The 15,946-nt window shown below is 43.4% G+C and overlaps 1 protein-coding gene across 2 annotated transcripts in view; it reads right to left on the bottom strand.

The window, feature by feature from the left end:
* The window catches only part of FER (FER tyrosine kinase), a 304,375-nt gene that overhangs the window by 211,550 nt on the left and 76,879 nt on the right, over nucleotides 1-15,946 (bottom strand). For both annotated transcript variants that reach the window (XM_033929145.1, XM_033929146.1), the window contains exon 8: nucleotides 2,764-2,883. In XM_033929145.1, the coding sequence (XP_033785036.1) occupies nucleotides 2,764-2,883 (120 nt within the window). The remainder of the gene's footprint in view (nucleotides 1-2,763; nucleotides 2,884-15,946) is intronic.

Below are 15,946 nucleotides of genomic sequence, written 5' to 3' on the forward strand. Positions count from 1 at the left end.
GAACTCTCCTAGTGCTACTGCTGCTATGACAGACCTTTCTGTCACCATACGAAAGCACGGAATCCTGAGAGCCTCGTTCACATGCATAAGATTCAGATTTGGCCTCCAATCATCAGAGCCTTTCTTTGCCATGATGAAGTATATGTAGTATCTGCCCGAGTCCGAGAAGTTGGGCGGCATAGGTTCTATTGGCCTGAATATCCAGAAATCTTTGTACAGTGGCTTGCACTCTGACCACTTTATCTGGACACCCCGCAGGAGAGTCCATGAACCAATCCATCAGAGGCCAGGCAAATTCCAGCTTCTAGCCTGATCGAATAATGTCCAGAACCCACTGGTCAGATGTAATGTGTTCCCAGACCTGCAGGAATGCTGAAAGTCTGCCCTAAATCTGAAGAGGGGGGATCCCTTGTGCCTTTTTGGCAGAGGAAGGTGAACAGGAGGCAGAAGGCTGGGCATGCCTGGAACCAGGAACTGCTGCCTATAGCCCTGTGAAATGTTTTGAGATGTGGCACTGGAATATGGGCAGGAACACCAGAAGCCACGAAAATTAGAGCACCCTGAACCTCTAGAGGACCGGAGTCTGCTATCAGGCAGGGTCTTAGGGCAACAGTCCAAAACCGAATTCATGAGATTGTCCAGGCTCTTGCCAAACAACTGTCCTTTAAAGGGAAGCCTAGCTAGAGTAGCTTTGGAGGTGGAATCACCAGCCCATTTTTGAATCCAGAGCATTTTGCAAGCAGAAATTGAATATGCTGAGACAGGACCCGCATAAGGTCATATAAGACGTCAGCAACATAATTCCCTCCAGCCACAAGCAGCTGAAGAGGGGGCTCCACAGCTTCACTCTCCAGTATGTGTAGATTAGACAGACAAGTACGTATGACAAAGGACGTTGCCAAAGCAGCCTTTATGCCTAAAGCTGCTACCTCAAAAAGCCTCCTGAGAATCACATCCACCCGGCGGTCTTGCATGTTCTTGAGCATCACACCACCCTCACTAGGAAGGGAGGTGAATCTAATGGGTTACAGGATCCGAGGCAAGATGGCTTTACTAAAGGTAAATCATGCCAAATGAACCTGATTGAATTTTTTGATTGGGTGACCAGAGAACTGGATCAAAGACATATGCTAGATGTAATTTACTTAGATCTCAGCAAAGCCTTTGACACGGTTCCTCATAGGAGGCTCTTGAACAAACTTGAAGGGCTGAAGTTAGGACCCAAAATGGAGAACCGGATTAGAAACTAGTTGACGGACAGACGCCAGAGAGTGGTGGTTAATGGAAGTCGCGCAGTGGAGTCCCTCAGGGTTCGGTGCTGGGGCCGATCCTTTTCAATATGTTTGTGAGTGATACTGCTGAAGGGTTAGAAGGAAAAGTTTGCCTTTTTGCAGATGATACCAAGATTTGTAACAGAGTAGATATCAAGGAGGGAATGGAAAACATGAAAAAGGATCTATAAAAGTTAAAGGAATGGTCTAAAATCTGTCAACTAAAATTCAATGCTAAGAAATGTAGAGTAATGCATTTGGGGATTAATAATCGGAAGGAGCTGTATATGCTGGGAGGGGAGAGGCTGATATGCACGGATGGAGAGAGGGACCTTGGGGTGATAGTGTCCGAAGATCTAAAGGCAAAAAAACAGTGCGACAAGGCGGTGGCTGCTGCCAGAAGGATGCTGGGCTGTATAAAGAGAGGCTTAACCAGTAGAAGAATGAAGGTGTTGATGCCCCTGTACAGGTCGTTGGTGATGCCCCACTTGGAGTATTGTGTTCAGTTTTGGAGACCGTATCTGGCCAAGGACACAAAAAGGCTTGAAGTAGTCGAAAAGGCAACGAAAATGATAGGTTTGCGCCAGAAGACGTATGAGGAGAGACTGGAGGCCCTGAACATGTATACCTAATCCTAAGCCTACTGGACTACTGCAACATCCTCTACCTCCCCTGCAACAATGATTAAACAATTACAAACAATTCAAAATACAGCTCTGAGACTCGTCTACTCATTGAGGAAACACAACCACATTACAGAGGCATACATCAACTCACACTAGCTTCCAATCCAAGAAAGAATACTATTTAAATTTTACTGTATACTATTTAAAACTATAATCGGAAACAGCCCAACTTACATGAACAACCGCCTCTTCCAAACTACCTCAACCAGACATAGAAAAACACACACCCCATTCACCCCCCCAATCAATGAAGTAAAACGGAAAAAACTATACGATGACCTACTAGCCACTCAAGCAGCAAAATTAGATAAATCAAATCGCCAATCTACTGATAACAACCCCAGACTACAAGATGTTCAGAAAGGAAATAAAAACTATACTCTTCAAGAAATCCCTGAAAAAGGCTTAATACCACAAAAAATTCCTGAAAAAGGCTTAGTACCTTCCTTCTTCCCATCTTCTCCCTAACTCACTGATACTACCTGATCAACTCTTAGAAATGACATGTGATCTTACTTTGTAACCCTCCATCTATAACTCTTTTTGTAATCCGCCTTGAACCGCAAGGTAATGGCGGAATAGAAATCTCTAATGTAATGTAATATAATAAGCATTTACAATGTAATTATATTATTTTAATTTTATCAATACATAAATAATTCTTTACATAAAAATGGAAAAGTAGAAGCACTAAATGAAAATAATATAAGAATATTTTTTCTTTCTTCATAGGTAAAGTGCACAAGATTGATCTCAATATAAAATTGCTAAACCATCAAAAAGCTTAAGTCATGTTCAATACTTACATAGCTTGCAAACTTTCTGCTGTTAAATTATTCCACATAATCTCATTAGCCTGAAGATTTTCAATTTCTTCTAATAAAGTCACATCAAACTCTATATCGTGTTTCTTGATTTCTAGTGATCTGTTTAAAAAAATAATAATCCATATGTTTGTTTTATCTAGGAATACAGAAGAAGCTGGAAGGATAATAAAATAACTTATGTCCATAACAGAAGTGAATTCATATGCATATTCAATCAATGAGAACAACACAAGCTATAAAAAAATAGGTCAGAGGAATGAAGCAGGAACACCTATAAAAAATAATTTTTATAAAATTTATGAGGTTAATATTCAGCATGGATTAAGGGAAACTAGCATCCCTAGAACATCTCTTTATTTTTAGTGAATTATCCTAATTAGGATAATAAGAGAAGAGTTTTATTATGGGGTTTAATTTGATTTTATACTTGCTGAGAAGTAAACAAACAAAATCACACAATATACCATATAATCTTAAGGCTTTTTAATCTTAATCTAATATCCCTAGTACCTAGTTTTAATTAAATACCTCATGATACAGACAGCTGCCCAGCAATGAGAGGTGTGCATTGCAGTCTTTTGCACCGAATGTCACATGTATTTTTTTAATTACTTTTTTTTAGCATTTATATACTACATATAGGTCTCCTTTTACTAAGGTGTCTTAGGGCTTTAACATGCAGAATTAGCACGCGCTGCATTGCCGCGCGCAAGACCTTAACGCCAACATTGAGCTGGCGTTAGTTCTAGCTGCGTAGCGCATGGTAATATCCTGCATGCGCTAAAACGCTAGCGCACCTTTGTAAAAGGAGCCCATAGTCTAAGTGGTTTATATTTAGGTACTTAAGCATTTTTCCTTATTTGTCCTGGTGGGCTCACAATCTATCTAATGTACCTGGGGCAATGGGGGATTAAGTGATTATCTCCCAGCTGGTGAGAGGTTATTTATGTGTGCTCAATGCAAAAAGCTAGTCCGTTCTCTTGAGGCTAGAGTAGCAGAGAAAGACAGAGGTATATAGAGGATACCTATAGGGATGTTGTAACGAAGTCCCACCTCCAGTTGGGCAGCCCATGTGCCACCTTGGAGGAGGGAGGTCTCCCTTAAAGGATAGCCTCATCCTGGTGAAGCAGGACATACTCCTATAGTCAGGACCTGCCCACAGGAGTTGCAATATCCTCTTACTTCGAGGATGTGTCTCTGGGGACTTCTGTCTAGGATGGAAGGAATAGGACAGCTGTTGCAGTTGGTGATTTCATCATTAGGCATGTAGATAGCTGGGTGACTGGACATAATCGCCTACTCACTTGCCTGCCTGGTGCAAAGGTTGCAGACTTCACGTATCACCTATTGTATATAAGATTTTAGATAGTGCTGGGGAAGAGCCTGCTGTCTTGGGAGATACTGGCCCAAGTCTCTAATAAGAGACACACTTTCTCAAGCTAAGTACTTTTTTGGATATGGATTATTGTGAAAGATTTTTCAAAAATGTGTGTTTCATGAGTATTTAACAAAATAACATTTGAACCCTATGAAGAGTTAGGTGAATCACAAGCAGAGTGGCTCATGTGAAACTAGTCATCATTGAGGCTTCTGAAGATTATATCCTGCATGAAGATTGTAACTAGAGAATGACATGGGGAAAAAAATATGTCCCCGTCACTGCACCGTCCCTGGCCCACCATCCTCTGCACCGCCCCGTCACCGCCGTTCCCTTCACCGCCCTGTCACCGTCATCCCTTTCACTGCCCCGTCACCGTCCCCGCAGCATCCATATAAGCCTCAGTACTGCGAAACACCATGAAGACAGAAGAGAGTCCTGCCACTACTACTACTGCACTGAGAATCTGTTTCAGTGCCTCTGCCCTGTAGTAAAAACAGAACATAAAATAAATCAATTGACTTGTCCTCCCTTGCAATGACGTGTCCCCATAATGCTCGAATCAGGTCAATTGTGCACACTAAAAATGCAGGAGGATCTGGAATGTGAGCGCAGGCAGGCAGTGATACAAAAACAACAGACACCCGACCGATTGCCATCTCTGCCATCTCTCTTCCTCCACCTCATTTTAGATGTATTGTAGAGTATGCCGGCTTTCTTTTTCGCGCGGCTGCTCGAGTTGATCAATCTTCTCCTCTGACGCAACCGGAAACAAGAAGTTGCAAGAGAGGAGAAGATTGATCAACTCGAGCAGCCAGGCGTGCGCGGCTGAGCGAAAAAGAAAGCCGGCATACTCTACATCAGTGTTTTTCAACCTTTTTACACCCATGGACCGGCAGAAATAAAAGAATTATTTTGTGGACCGGCAAACTACTAGGACTAAAATTTTAAAACCCTTTTTCCGCCCCATCTCCACAAGCTCAGTCACCTCAGTAACTATAGAAAAATAGACAAATATAGTGCAAAATATAGACAGCAGTTATAAATTCTCAAAACTGACACATTTTGATCACTAAATTGAAAATAAAATCATTTTTCCTACCTTTGCTGTCTGGTGATTAATTTCATGAGTCTCTGGTTGCGTTTCCTTCTGTCTGTGTATCCTTTCTTTCATTTCTTTCTTTCTGCACTCAGACCCAAGAATTGTCCCTTTCTATTCCCTCCCTCTTTCCTTCCTATGTCCTTAGTGCCCCCGGTGCCTCCTTCCCATGTCTCTTTAGTGCCCCCAGTGCCTCCTTCCCATGTCTTTAGGGCCCCCAGTGCCTCCTTCCCATGTCCTTAGTGACCCTTCCTGTCTTTAGTGCCCCCAGTGCCTCCTTCCCATGTCTTTAGTGCCCCAGTGCCTCCTTCCCATGTCCTTAGTGCCCCTTCCTGTCTTTAGTGCCCCCAGTGCCTCCTTCCCATGTCTTTAGTGCCCCTTTCTGTCTTTAGTGCCCCCAGTGCCTCCTTCCCATGTCCTTAGTGCCCCTTCCTGTGTTTAGTGCCCCTAGTGCCTCCTTCCCATGTCCCTCTCACTGCCTTCCACACTTTATCCCACCCCCACCCCCGAAGCCTGCCTGCCTGTCTACCTTTCTCCCTCCCTAGCCAAAGCCAGCCTGCTGCCTCCCTGCCGTTCAAAAAAAAAGCCTCCCTCCTTTTCCCCTTCTCTTACCGCCATGCTGAAGCTGCTAAAAAGCTGGAAGTCTTCTTTCCGACTCAATTCTGAAGTCGGAGAGGACTTTCTGGGCCAGCAAGGCAGCGATTGGCTGGCCCAGAATGTCCTCTCCGACATCAGAATTGACGTCGGAAAGACTTCCTGTCGGCTGCAACTGAGAGCAGGGGAAAAGGAGAGGGTTTTTGTTTTTTTTTTCCGCGTGGACCGGCGGTTGAGGAACAGTGCTCTTCAATTCAAAGGTGAGGTGGAGGGAGAGAGATGGCCGGGTGGGGACCGCGCGATCCTTGATTGCCTCACTGCGGAGACAAGTCCATTCACCGCTCCATGGGGCGGTGAATGGCCTTGTCCCCGTCCCCGCAGAGGCCACTATTTTTTATTCCCCGTTTCGGTGGGTTACCCACGGGTAACCGCCACCGTGTCATTCTCTAATTGTAACTTCACTGTTTGCAAAGGTATAGCTTGAGGTGTTCTTTATATATGCTGTTACTTAATTTTGAAATTTTTCTCGCCACATTTGTGATTGTTGGATACTCAGTAGCACTGTTTCCTCTAAGATGAGCGGGTGTCCTCCATCTTCATTCCTACCAGTAGAGAGTGATGTTTTAATATTGTATTTTCAATTGTTCGGGAGAAGAAGGTTCCCTGGAGTCTGTCAAGGCTTGCCTTGTCAGCACTCCCCACTGGCAAGACTGAAGGTGGAGGTTTCCCGCTCAGCTTAGAGGGAACAGTGCTCTGTAGGTTCCTTCTACTGACTGACTTGTTAACAATTATAGTAAAGATGCAACATTAATATTTATTATTGCCCATGTAATTTCAAGGTCTGCATTTTGAGGACTCATCACTAAAGGCAGAAAGGATTTATAAATAATTAGCAGTACAAATTTTCTTTGATAATGCTGGGAAAACTGCAGCTAAAATATATTTATTATGTTTTAATAAATAAAAATGCCCTTCCCCACGGAGTTTCATTAAACTTTCGCCTCACAGCTTGCACCTGTCTTGACTAGGATTCTTAATGTGGTAATGCCAGATAGTTTCAGGCAGCAATAACAATCCTTTCTAAGCCTGGAAAAGACATCGCTCACTGTGGCTCTTACAGGCTTAATTTCTTTAATTAATACTGATGCCAAAATCTTGGCTAAAACATTTCCTAAAAAGTGTAATACTCTCCTGCCTATTATTATTCATAAAAATCAAATGGGCTTCGTATGCGATAGACTGGCCTCTGACAGCATTCAAAGGATTTTTTAATGTATTACAGTGCGACAAAGTGGTGGCTGAAGCCAGAAGGATGCTGGGCTGTACAGAAAGATGCATAACCAGCAGAGGAAAGGAGTTGTTGATGCCCCTGTACAGGTTGTTGGTGAAGTCCCATCTGGAATACTGTGTTCAGTTTTGGAGGCCATATCTGACTAAGGATGTAAAAAGACTTGAAGCAGTACAGAGAAAAGCAACAAAAATGTCATGGAGCTTGAGCCAAAAGACATATAAGAAGAGATTGGAAGACCTAAATACGTATACTCTAGAGGAGAGGAAGGACAGGGGAGATATGATACAGACATTCAAATACGGAAAGATATTAATATAGAAACAAATCTTTTCCAGAGAAAGGAAAATGGTAACACTAGAGGGCATGAATTGAGGTTGTGGGGTATCAGACTTAAGAGTGGGGGTAAATGGACAATACTTGGACTGGAAAAGAATCACGAGTGAAGTGCCATAGGGTTCGGTGCTTGGACCTGTACTCTTCAACATATTTATAAACGACCTGGAAATTGGTATGACAAGCGAGGTGATAAAATTTGCAGGTGATACAAAGTTATTCAGAGTAGTGAAGACACAGAAGTTTTGCAAAGACCTGCAACGTGACAAACATGCTCGAGAAATGGGCCACAACATGGCAAATGAGGTTTAACGTGGGTAAGTGTAAGGTAATGCATGTCGGTAACAAAAATCTTATATACGAATACAGGATGTCCGGTGCAGTACTCAGAGAGACCCCCCAGGAAAGAGACTTGGGAATACTAGTTGACAAGTCGATGAAGCTGGCTGCTCAATGTGTGGCGGTGGTGAAAAGGGCAAACAGAATGCTAGGAATGAATAAGAAGGGGATCATGAACAGATCGGAGGTTATCATGTAGCTGTACCGGGCCACCCCCACCTGGAATACTGCATCCAGCACTGGTCGCCATACATGAATAGGACACAAATACTACTCAAAAGGGTCCAGAGAAGAGTGACTAAAATGGTTAAGGGGCTAGAGGAGTTGCCGTACAGTGAGAGATTAGAGAAACTGGCCCTCTTCTCCCTTGAAAAGAGGAGACTGAGAGGGGACATGACTGAAACATTCAAGATAATGAAGGGAATAGGCTTAGTAGATAAAGACAGGTTGTTCACCCTTTCCAAGGTAGGGAGAATGATAAGGCACTCTCTAAAGTTAAAAGGGGATAGATTCTGTACAAACCTAATGAAGTTCTTCTTCATCCAGGGAGTAGTGGAAAACTGGAATGCTCTTCCGGAGGCTGTTATAGGGGAAAACACCCTCCAGGGATTCAAGGCAAAGTTAGACAAGTTCCTGCTTAACCAGAACGTAAGCAGGTAAGGCTAGACTTAGTTAGGGCACTGGTCTTTGACCTAAGGGACGCCATAGGAGCGGACTGCTGGGCACGATGGACCACTGGTCTGACCCAGCAGCAGCAATTCTTATGTTAGGAAATTCTTTTTCATGAAGAGGGTGGTGGATGCCTGGAATGCCCTCCCGAGGGAGGAGGTGGAGATGAAAACGGTGACGGAATTCAAAAAAGCATGGGATGAACACAGAGAATGTCTAATTATAAAATAAATGGCATAAAATTAACTAAAGCCAGTACTGGGCAGTCTGGTGATTTGGTTGGTTTAAGATAGACTGGGGAAGGCTTTGAAGCTCCAGTGACAGGCTGGTTAGGATAGTCTGGAGTAGTGCTGCCCATTTCGAGATTTGAATCGATTCACTGATTCACTTTGGGTGAATCGATTCGTTTTTACAAAAAAACGAACTCACCAAATCAAGTCGGCCCCCTTGCTAGAGGGACTTTTCCTCTGCTGCTGGAATCCTTCCATCTAATGTAACTTCCGGTTTTGCGAAACCGGGAGTTACATCAGAAGCATGGACTTCGGCAAAGGGACGCTAAAAAGTAATAGCAAGTTTAAAAATAGTAATAATGAACGGTCCAGAGAAGCATGCATTTCATTTCGGGCCATTTTCTGTTTGATTTCTGATCATCCCCCCCTTGGTAGTAAGAGCGGATTGCGGGGGAGGGGAATAACATGTCTGCCCCCCCTCACAGCAAAAGCCCAAGAACTGTGCCAACGATCACCCTCCACCTGCAGCAGCTGCTCCCAGCGAAAGTGAAAGAGGAGGGACCCGGGGAGGGGGGCAGCTGAAGATCCCCCCGATGCGCGAGGATCTTGCCCGTGGCAAGTGCTGAGCTGATATGTATCGACCGGCTCTGATGTTGGCCGGCGGCCTGGGCTTCCCCCCGCAGAACCTGGCCCACATGGTGGTGTGAGAGTGGCTCAACGAGCATGGCCGCTGGCGACCTTACTCGGCCGTGTGCCACCACATCGAGAACGTGTTGAAGGAGGATGCCCGGGGCAGCATGGTGCTGGACCAGGTGGACCTGCAGCTGGTGCCCTATGTCATCGACCTGCAGTCCATGCACCAGTTCCGCCAGGACACACTTGAGTGGCCGAAGGGGAGCCAGCAGATGCTTCCCCTGGCACTGCTGACCAGCACGTATCGATGGCATCTTCCGCTCAGCAGGCTCATACTCCCTTTCCCCCTGTTGCTGGCTCCTCTCCCCTCATCAGTCTCCCTCCCCCAGCCAGTTTGCAGCTTCTCCCCTCCCCCATCCCCCCACTTGTGTCCCAAATTCCTCAGTCCCTCCCCCTGGTTCTGACCTGCAGCCGCCAGTTTTCTCACAGCCCAGGCCAACCGCACGGTTTTCAACCAGACGCAGCCCTGATTCGGTTCCAGTACAATGGAGGCCATTTAGGCTGCCAATGCTGCTTTTCAGTGTGCTTTGCTCTCATCTCTCTTCCTGTTGGCTACAACATGCAGGAGCTGCTCCTCGCTCCAGCTCCAGTCACGCCTAAGCAAAGGGTTTGGGGTCCTCAGGGTTGGGAGTCTTCAGTTGAACCATCCTCACCATCCTTCGCGATTTTGATAATTAAAGTAAAAAAACAAAACTGCATGAGGCTGACAGAAATCTCAGATTGGTCTGAAGGATTCACCCTGTAACTGGATAACTTGATAGCTCTCATGCTGTTTCTTCACTAGGGTGAAGGGGGGAAAATGGATGGTGGAGGGGGGATGGACTTGGGGGAGATTATGGAGAGGGGAGATGGACTTGGGGTAGTTCATAGAGAGATGAACTTGGGGGAGATCATTGAGAAGAGAGATGGGGGAGGGAGAGGGGAGATGGGGGAGGGATAGAAGAAATAATGGATCTAAAAACAGGAGAGGGAGAGAGATGGTGGACAATGGGATTTAGGGAGGGAAGGAACAGAAGGAGAGAAGTTGGACACAAGAGATGGAGTAGAGGGGGGTATAGATACTGGATAGGAGAGTAGTTGGGAAGAGAATGGGAGATGGTGAACCCTGGGGTGGTGGGGAAGGAGGGAGAGATGCAGGATGAAAGGGTAGTTAAGAAAAGGAGATGGTGAATCTGGGGATGGTGGGGTCCATCGCAGCAGCTGTGGGGATGAAACAAAAAAGGAAAGATGCCAAACCTCCGGGGGAAGGAAGGAAAACAGAAGGGGAGGACAGAGATGGAAGATGGATAGTTAGCACGGAGAAAGAAGGAGACCCTGGAAAACACGTTATCAGAAGACAACCAGAGCGTGGGACCAACCTGATTTAAATAATGACCATATAACAAAAGGTAGAAAAAATAATTTTACTTTCTGTTTTGAGATTACAATATGTCAAATTTCCCAGAGCTGGTGTTAGACTGCAAATGTGAGCTAGGATTTAACAGAAAAAGGAAAAGTATTTTTGTTTACACCACAGCACCAGTGTGGGTAGGAGAGGGCAAAGGAGGTGAAGAGGCTATAAAATAAAACCACTAGGATGTTTTTTTTAAAAAACACCCAATTGGGCAGGAAAATCGAATCAAATCAAAATATTTTTTCCTGAATCGGGCAGCACTAATCTGGAGTGAGCTTCAATGGCAACTGCGGTAGTGGAAACCTAATGACCTTACCGGGCAGACTTCTATGGTCTATTGACCAGAAATATTGAAGAAAGGACAATCTAAACCACAAATTTATAAGGAGTGTGAATGTTGGGCAGAGTGGATGGACCATCCAGGTCTTTATCTGCTGTCATTTACTATGTTAAATGTCAAATGCTTAATGCCAATGGTTTTCTTTGAATTAGACAAGAAAAAGCATTTGAAAGAGTAGTATGGTGGTTCCTGAAGAAAGTATTGGAGCGCCTGTCTTGTGGACCTGACTTTTTGTGGGTCATTTGGGATATTTATTCGAATCCCTCTGACTGAATTTAACAGGTAGCCACCTCTACTTTTCACTAAGATCCATAGCACAAAATTTTGCACTATGTATATTACACTCCAGTAAAACTTCACCGTATATATCCCTCTCAATCTGAATATTGTTGGAGATTTTGTAGACAGATTGGAGATTTTAAACATCTATGGTGGGAGTGCCCCTGATTTGATGGATTTTGGTTTATGGTGTGGGATTTCTAAACTAACAGATGCTAGATTTGAGAAATCTTATCCTTTAACAATCTTGAACATTATAACACCTGGTTCTGCTGAACCGATGGACCAGCATAATATTCTCAGTAATTTGTTATTCGCAGCCCGCCTCTCTATCTTATCCAAATGGAGACATTCAGACCCTCCCTCAAAGTTGGATTGCCTTACCAAGCTTCATTATATTGCTGATGAGGAAAAATTCAAAGCAGTTCTAAAAAATCAGATTGACCACTGGAAACAGAGTTGGAAACCTATCCTAGATCTTGTCGACATTTGCCCAACACCTTAGTCAGTGCTCATGTTTTTTGGGGATTTTTTTTAATTTTTTTTTAAAGATTTCTATAAGAGATCCTCCTATGCAATCTGATATTATCTATAAGATTTACTTTCTTCTTGTCAATCCCTTTCTCTTTGCTGAATTCTCTGTGCTCCTTTTGTATAACTCCTTCATGTGCCGCTTATGATTGTTTATTACTGTTGGATAACACTGATACGCAGGTGTATTCATGTTTTTTATGCTGTTGGATATGTAAGTTTGGATGTAGGTTTTTTTTCCGCTTTCTTTGCAACAATGTTTTGGTGATTTGTATAAAATCAAAAACTATTGTTCAAAATAAAATAAAAGTTAAAAATAATAAATGAAAATGATTCAAATCTAAATGAGTTTCTTACAGCATTAGGATATCAGGAGACAAGGCATGGAACCAAAACAAGCTTAGCATTGATTAGATGGCAACACCAGTATTTGAGAAGCAAAGTCAGTGCTGGGCAGACTTTTACGGCATGTGCCCTGATCATGGCTGGACAACAAGAACATCACAGCAGTTGAAACTGGCCTCAAAATGGAACAGTTCACCAAATATGGAAAACAGTGCCTTATAGTACCTCCAACAAAAGTCTGATGCACCATTTTGATTCATAACATATAACTTATCAGGAGTATACCATCTAGTAGCTACTTTATAAGCATTTCTTTCATTAGAACACACATAAAAGCCTTCTGAACTATTTTCCAGGCTCTTTAACTGGACTCCTCCCTTAGATCTCTTTCCCCAATGTTAGCATGAATTTATGCTTACAAAAGTCCCTCCCATTTAAAAAAGTATACAATATTGAAATTGATCTTTTCAATTTTCCAGTTCGTCTTTCCAAATTTTCAAAATGTTCTACTTCCTCTGGACCCTCACTGAGCCAGTTCTGTGAGGTAATAAAATGTTTGACTTGAAGGCATGGGAAAGACATCCCCTGATAAACACTGATAGATCTCCTTAAGATCTTCAGAAGAGTTTGGTTTCCCAACATATAAAAATTGACTAAAACAAACCAGCCTTCTTTTTAGCCCATCTAGAAATACTTCCTCCCCTTCCTTCTGGAAATTTAGGTTCAAAATGAACAGGAGCCAGGGAGGATATCCCAGCATATGTAACGCTTAACGCAGGAAAATCAGCACATTTAATAATAAACATTTAAATAGCTTACCATAGATTATATTCCAAGTTTTCAAGTTTATTAATAAATTTACTATCCCACTCCAAGATAGTATGTCAAGGAGGCTTAGCATCTAAAATAGGGGTAAGTTTTGTGAATGTACAAGACAATGACAGTGTGAGAAAGAGGGGAGAAATACTATCTCAGATAGGATAGTAGGGAGGGGCAGTAAATAAAGCCATGTCAAAATGACTGGAAATAAAGTCATGTTGAAAAGAACTTGTTAGTAGCTTCCATGTCAACAAAGCCTAGGTGTCCCAAATGGATTTGTAAAGCACTCGGTCTTCAAATGGTTTTGTGATGTTATTGACAGCGATTTCTATCATTGGGGGAGGGGGGGTGTTAAATGTGGCACCAATATGCTTCAGCCAAGGTCACATTGCTAAGAATTGTTTACATGAGTTTTGTCCTTTTAAATAGATCTGCAACTAAAGGAACAGTGACCTTCAGATTTTAAAGAAGATTTAGATTCAGTCAGTTGCTGAGTGTGTTGGTAACGAAGTGACTTGACTACTATCACTCCAGGGTATTTAGAATTCTGTAGAATTAAAGAGGGAGCCCTATGAGCTCTTTCCAATTCCTGCAGCTTAGTAGTCTTTAGATTAAGAAACTGAGGTATCCTCTTCTCCAGAAATTGAATCATGTTAGCACTTTCAGTACCTTTTAGAAGGTCCAAAGTGACACTCAAGCGTTTGTGGTGTTTTATGAAGGCAAGTTAAGTATGCAGCTGCTGATCATGTGCCGTTTCCATCCTAGAAGGGAACTCAATTGTTGCTTGATATTAATCATATCTTCCTTTGAGGTCAGCTAATGATTCCTTATTATCTATAATCAAATCTTTAATTTGCCGTAATTCTTGCAGTAGTTTGAAGTGATATTTCTTCTAATTTTTCAGAATGCAATTTGCAGGGAGACAGTGGTTCCAGTTTCTGTCTCTTAATCCCTTGATGTTGCATAGCAATGGCATCATTTTTGGAATCTTTAAAGGCAGCCATGTATGAGATAAAGATTGGTAAGAATAGATAAGTCAATCTGATTATATGATAATAAAAATTTAAGCAGGATCAAAGGCAGGCAAAAGCTCTATGCTGCCATCTTTGCTGCTGTTCACGAGCACCCCCTCCCCCCAACAATTACATTACATTAGTGATTTTTATTCTGCCATTACCTTGCGGTTCAAGGCAGATTACAGAAGAGGATTTCTGGACATGTCCAGAGTTCACTGCTTTTTAACTACAGGTTTATTACGTTAGGCTGTATTCTTTTAAAACTGTATTTGTGTGGGATTTTAAGAGCTTATTTTATTATTCAGCAAACATGACATTAAAAAATTAATGATATTTAAGACAAGATCCAATAAACCTTCACAATTAAAGCGATTTTGTTAATCCTGTGCAGTAAACACTAGCAAAAAATAAATTCTGTTCATTACATGTAAATAAAATATTAAGAAAGCAACTCTGCTTTGATCTCACTGTTGAACTGCATCTGAATTTTATTCTGGAAAATGTTTTTACTTCTTTCTGCATGTGCAGTGCACATAATTTCTTTCAGCATTCATTCTTTTTTTCTTATTTTTTTAAACCATAGATACTGAACACTCCCCACCTCAGCAACTTCCTGCACAAGTGTTATCTGGTTTATGAACCAGAGCACTCCATTCAGTATCATTGCAGCAGAAATGACAATTTGGTCCTAAAAGAAAGTCTTATTTTCCAGCATTTTTTTTTCACAGTCGTGAAACTGATATCTATGAGCATTCTCTAACTACCGTATTTTCACGAAGATAACTCGCACCCGTGTAAAACGCGCTCACAGGTATAGCGCGCGGGAAACCGACATGTATGTTAAAAAAAATTTATATACCGCGTGCACCCGTATACCGCGCATGCTTCCCCGACTCTCCCGTCACCGCCCGACTCTCCTTTCGCCCGCCCCGACTCTCCTCTGGCCACCCCAACTCTCCTTTCCCCTGCCCCGACTCTCCTCTCCCCCTTGAAGTCCTGTCCCCACCCTGAAAGACTGATGCCCCCCTGATGTCCGATTCACCCCCCCCCCCCGCAGGACCGCTCGCACCCCCACCCCGAAGGACCGCTCGCACGCACCCACACCCTGAAGGACCGCTCACACCCCCACAGCCTCCCAACCCCCCCCTCATCACGTAGAAGCTCCTTCCGGTGTCCTGCTGCTTCCTCAAGGGCGGGACCGCCAGAAGACGAAGCAGCGCAGACGCAGGGCTCACAGAAGGGCTGGGACCGCCAAGAGGAAGCAGCAGGACACCGGTAGGAGCTTCTAAGTGATGAGGGAGGGGGGTCGGGAGACTGTGGGGGTGCTAGCGGTCCTTCGGGGTGGGGGTGCGAGCGGTCCTGCGGGGGGGGGGGGTGAATCGGACGTCAGGGGGGAACTATGTAAAAAAAATTTTGTAAAACGCGCTCATGCGTATAACGCGCAAGGTTATGCACGGTTTGTAAAAACCGGGTATAACGCGCGCGTTATATGCGTGAAAATACGGTATTGTTATTGTTAAAAGGCCTTTTTACTAAACTGCGTTAGACACTAGAGAATGACGTGGGGAAAAAAAATCTCTCTCTGCCCCCGCAAGCTCAGTCCACATCCCCGCAAACTGTCTGATCCCATCTGCACAAGCTTTGAATAGTTATGATTTTATATTGAACTTATTTTATTAAAGTATAAAAAGAATATTCTGTACAACTGTCATTTTATAAATCGCATATAATACAGAACAAGGATCAACAAAACCCCTGTCTCCCCCCCTCACAATTGCTAATTGGTAGGAAAGAAGATTCCTCATGGCCTCAA

This window comes from Geotrypetes seraphini, chromosome 1 (assembly GCF_902459505.1).
Source record: "Geotrypetes seraphini chromosome 1, aGeoSer1.1, whole genome shotgun sequence".
Classification (NCBI taxonomy): domain Eukaryota; kingdom Metazoa; phylum Chordata; class Amphibia; order Gymnophiona; family Dermophiidae; genus Geotrypetes; species Geotrypetes seraphini.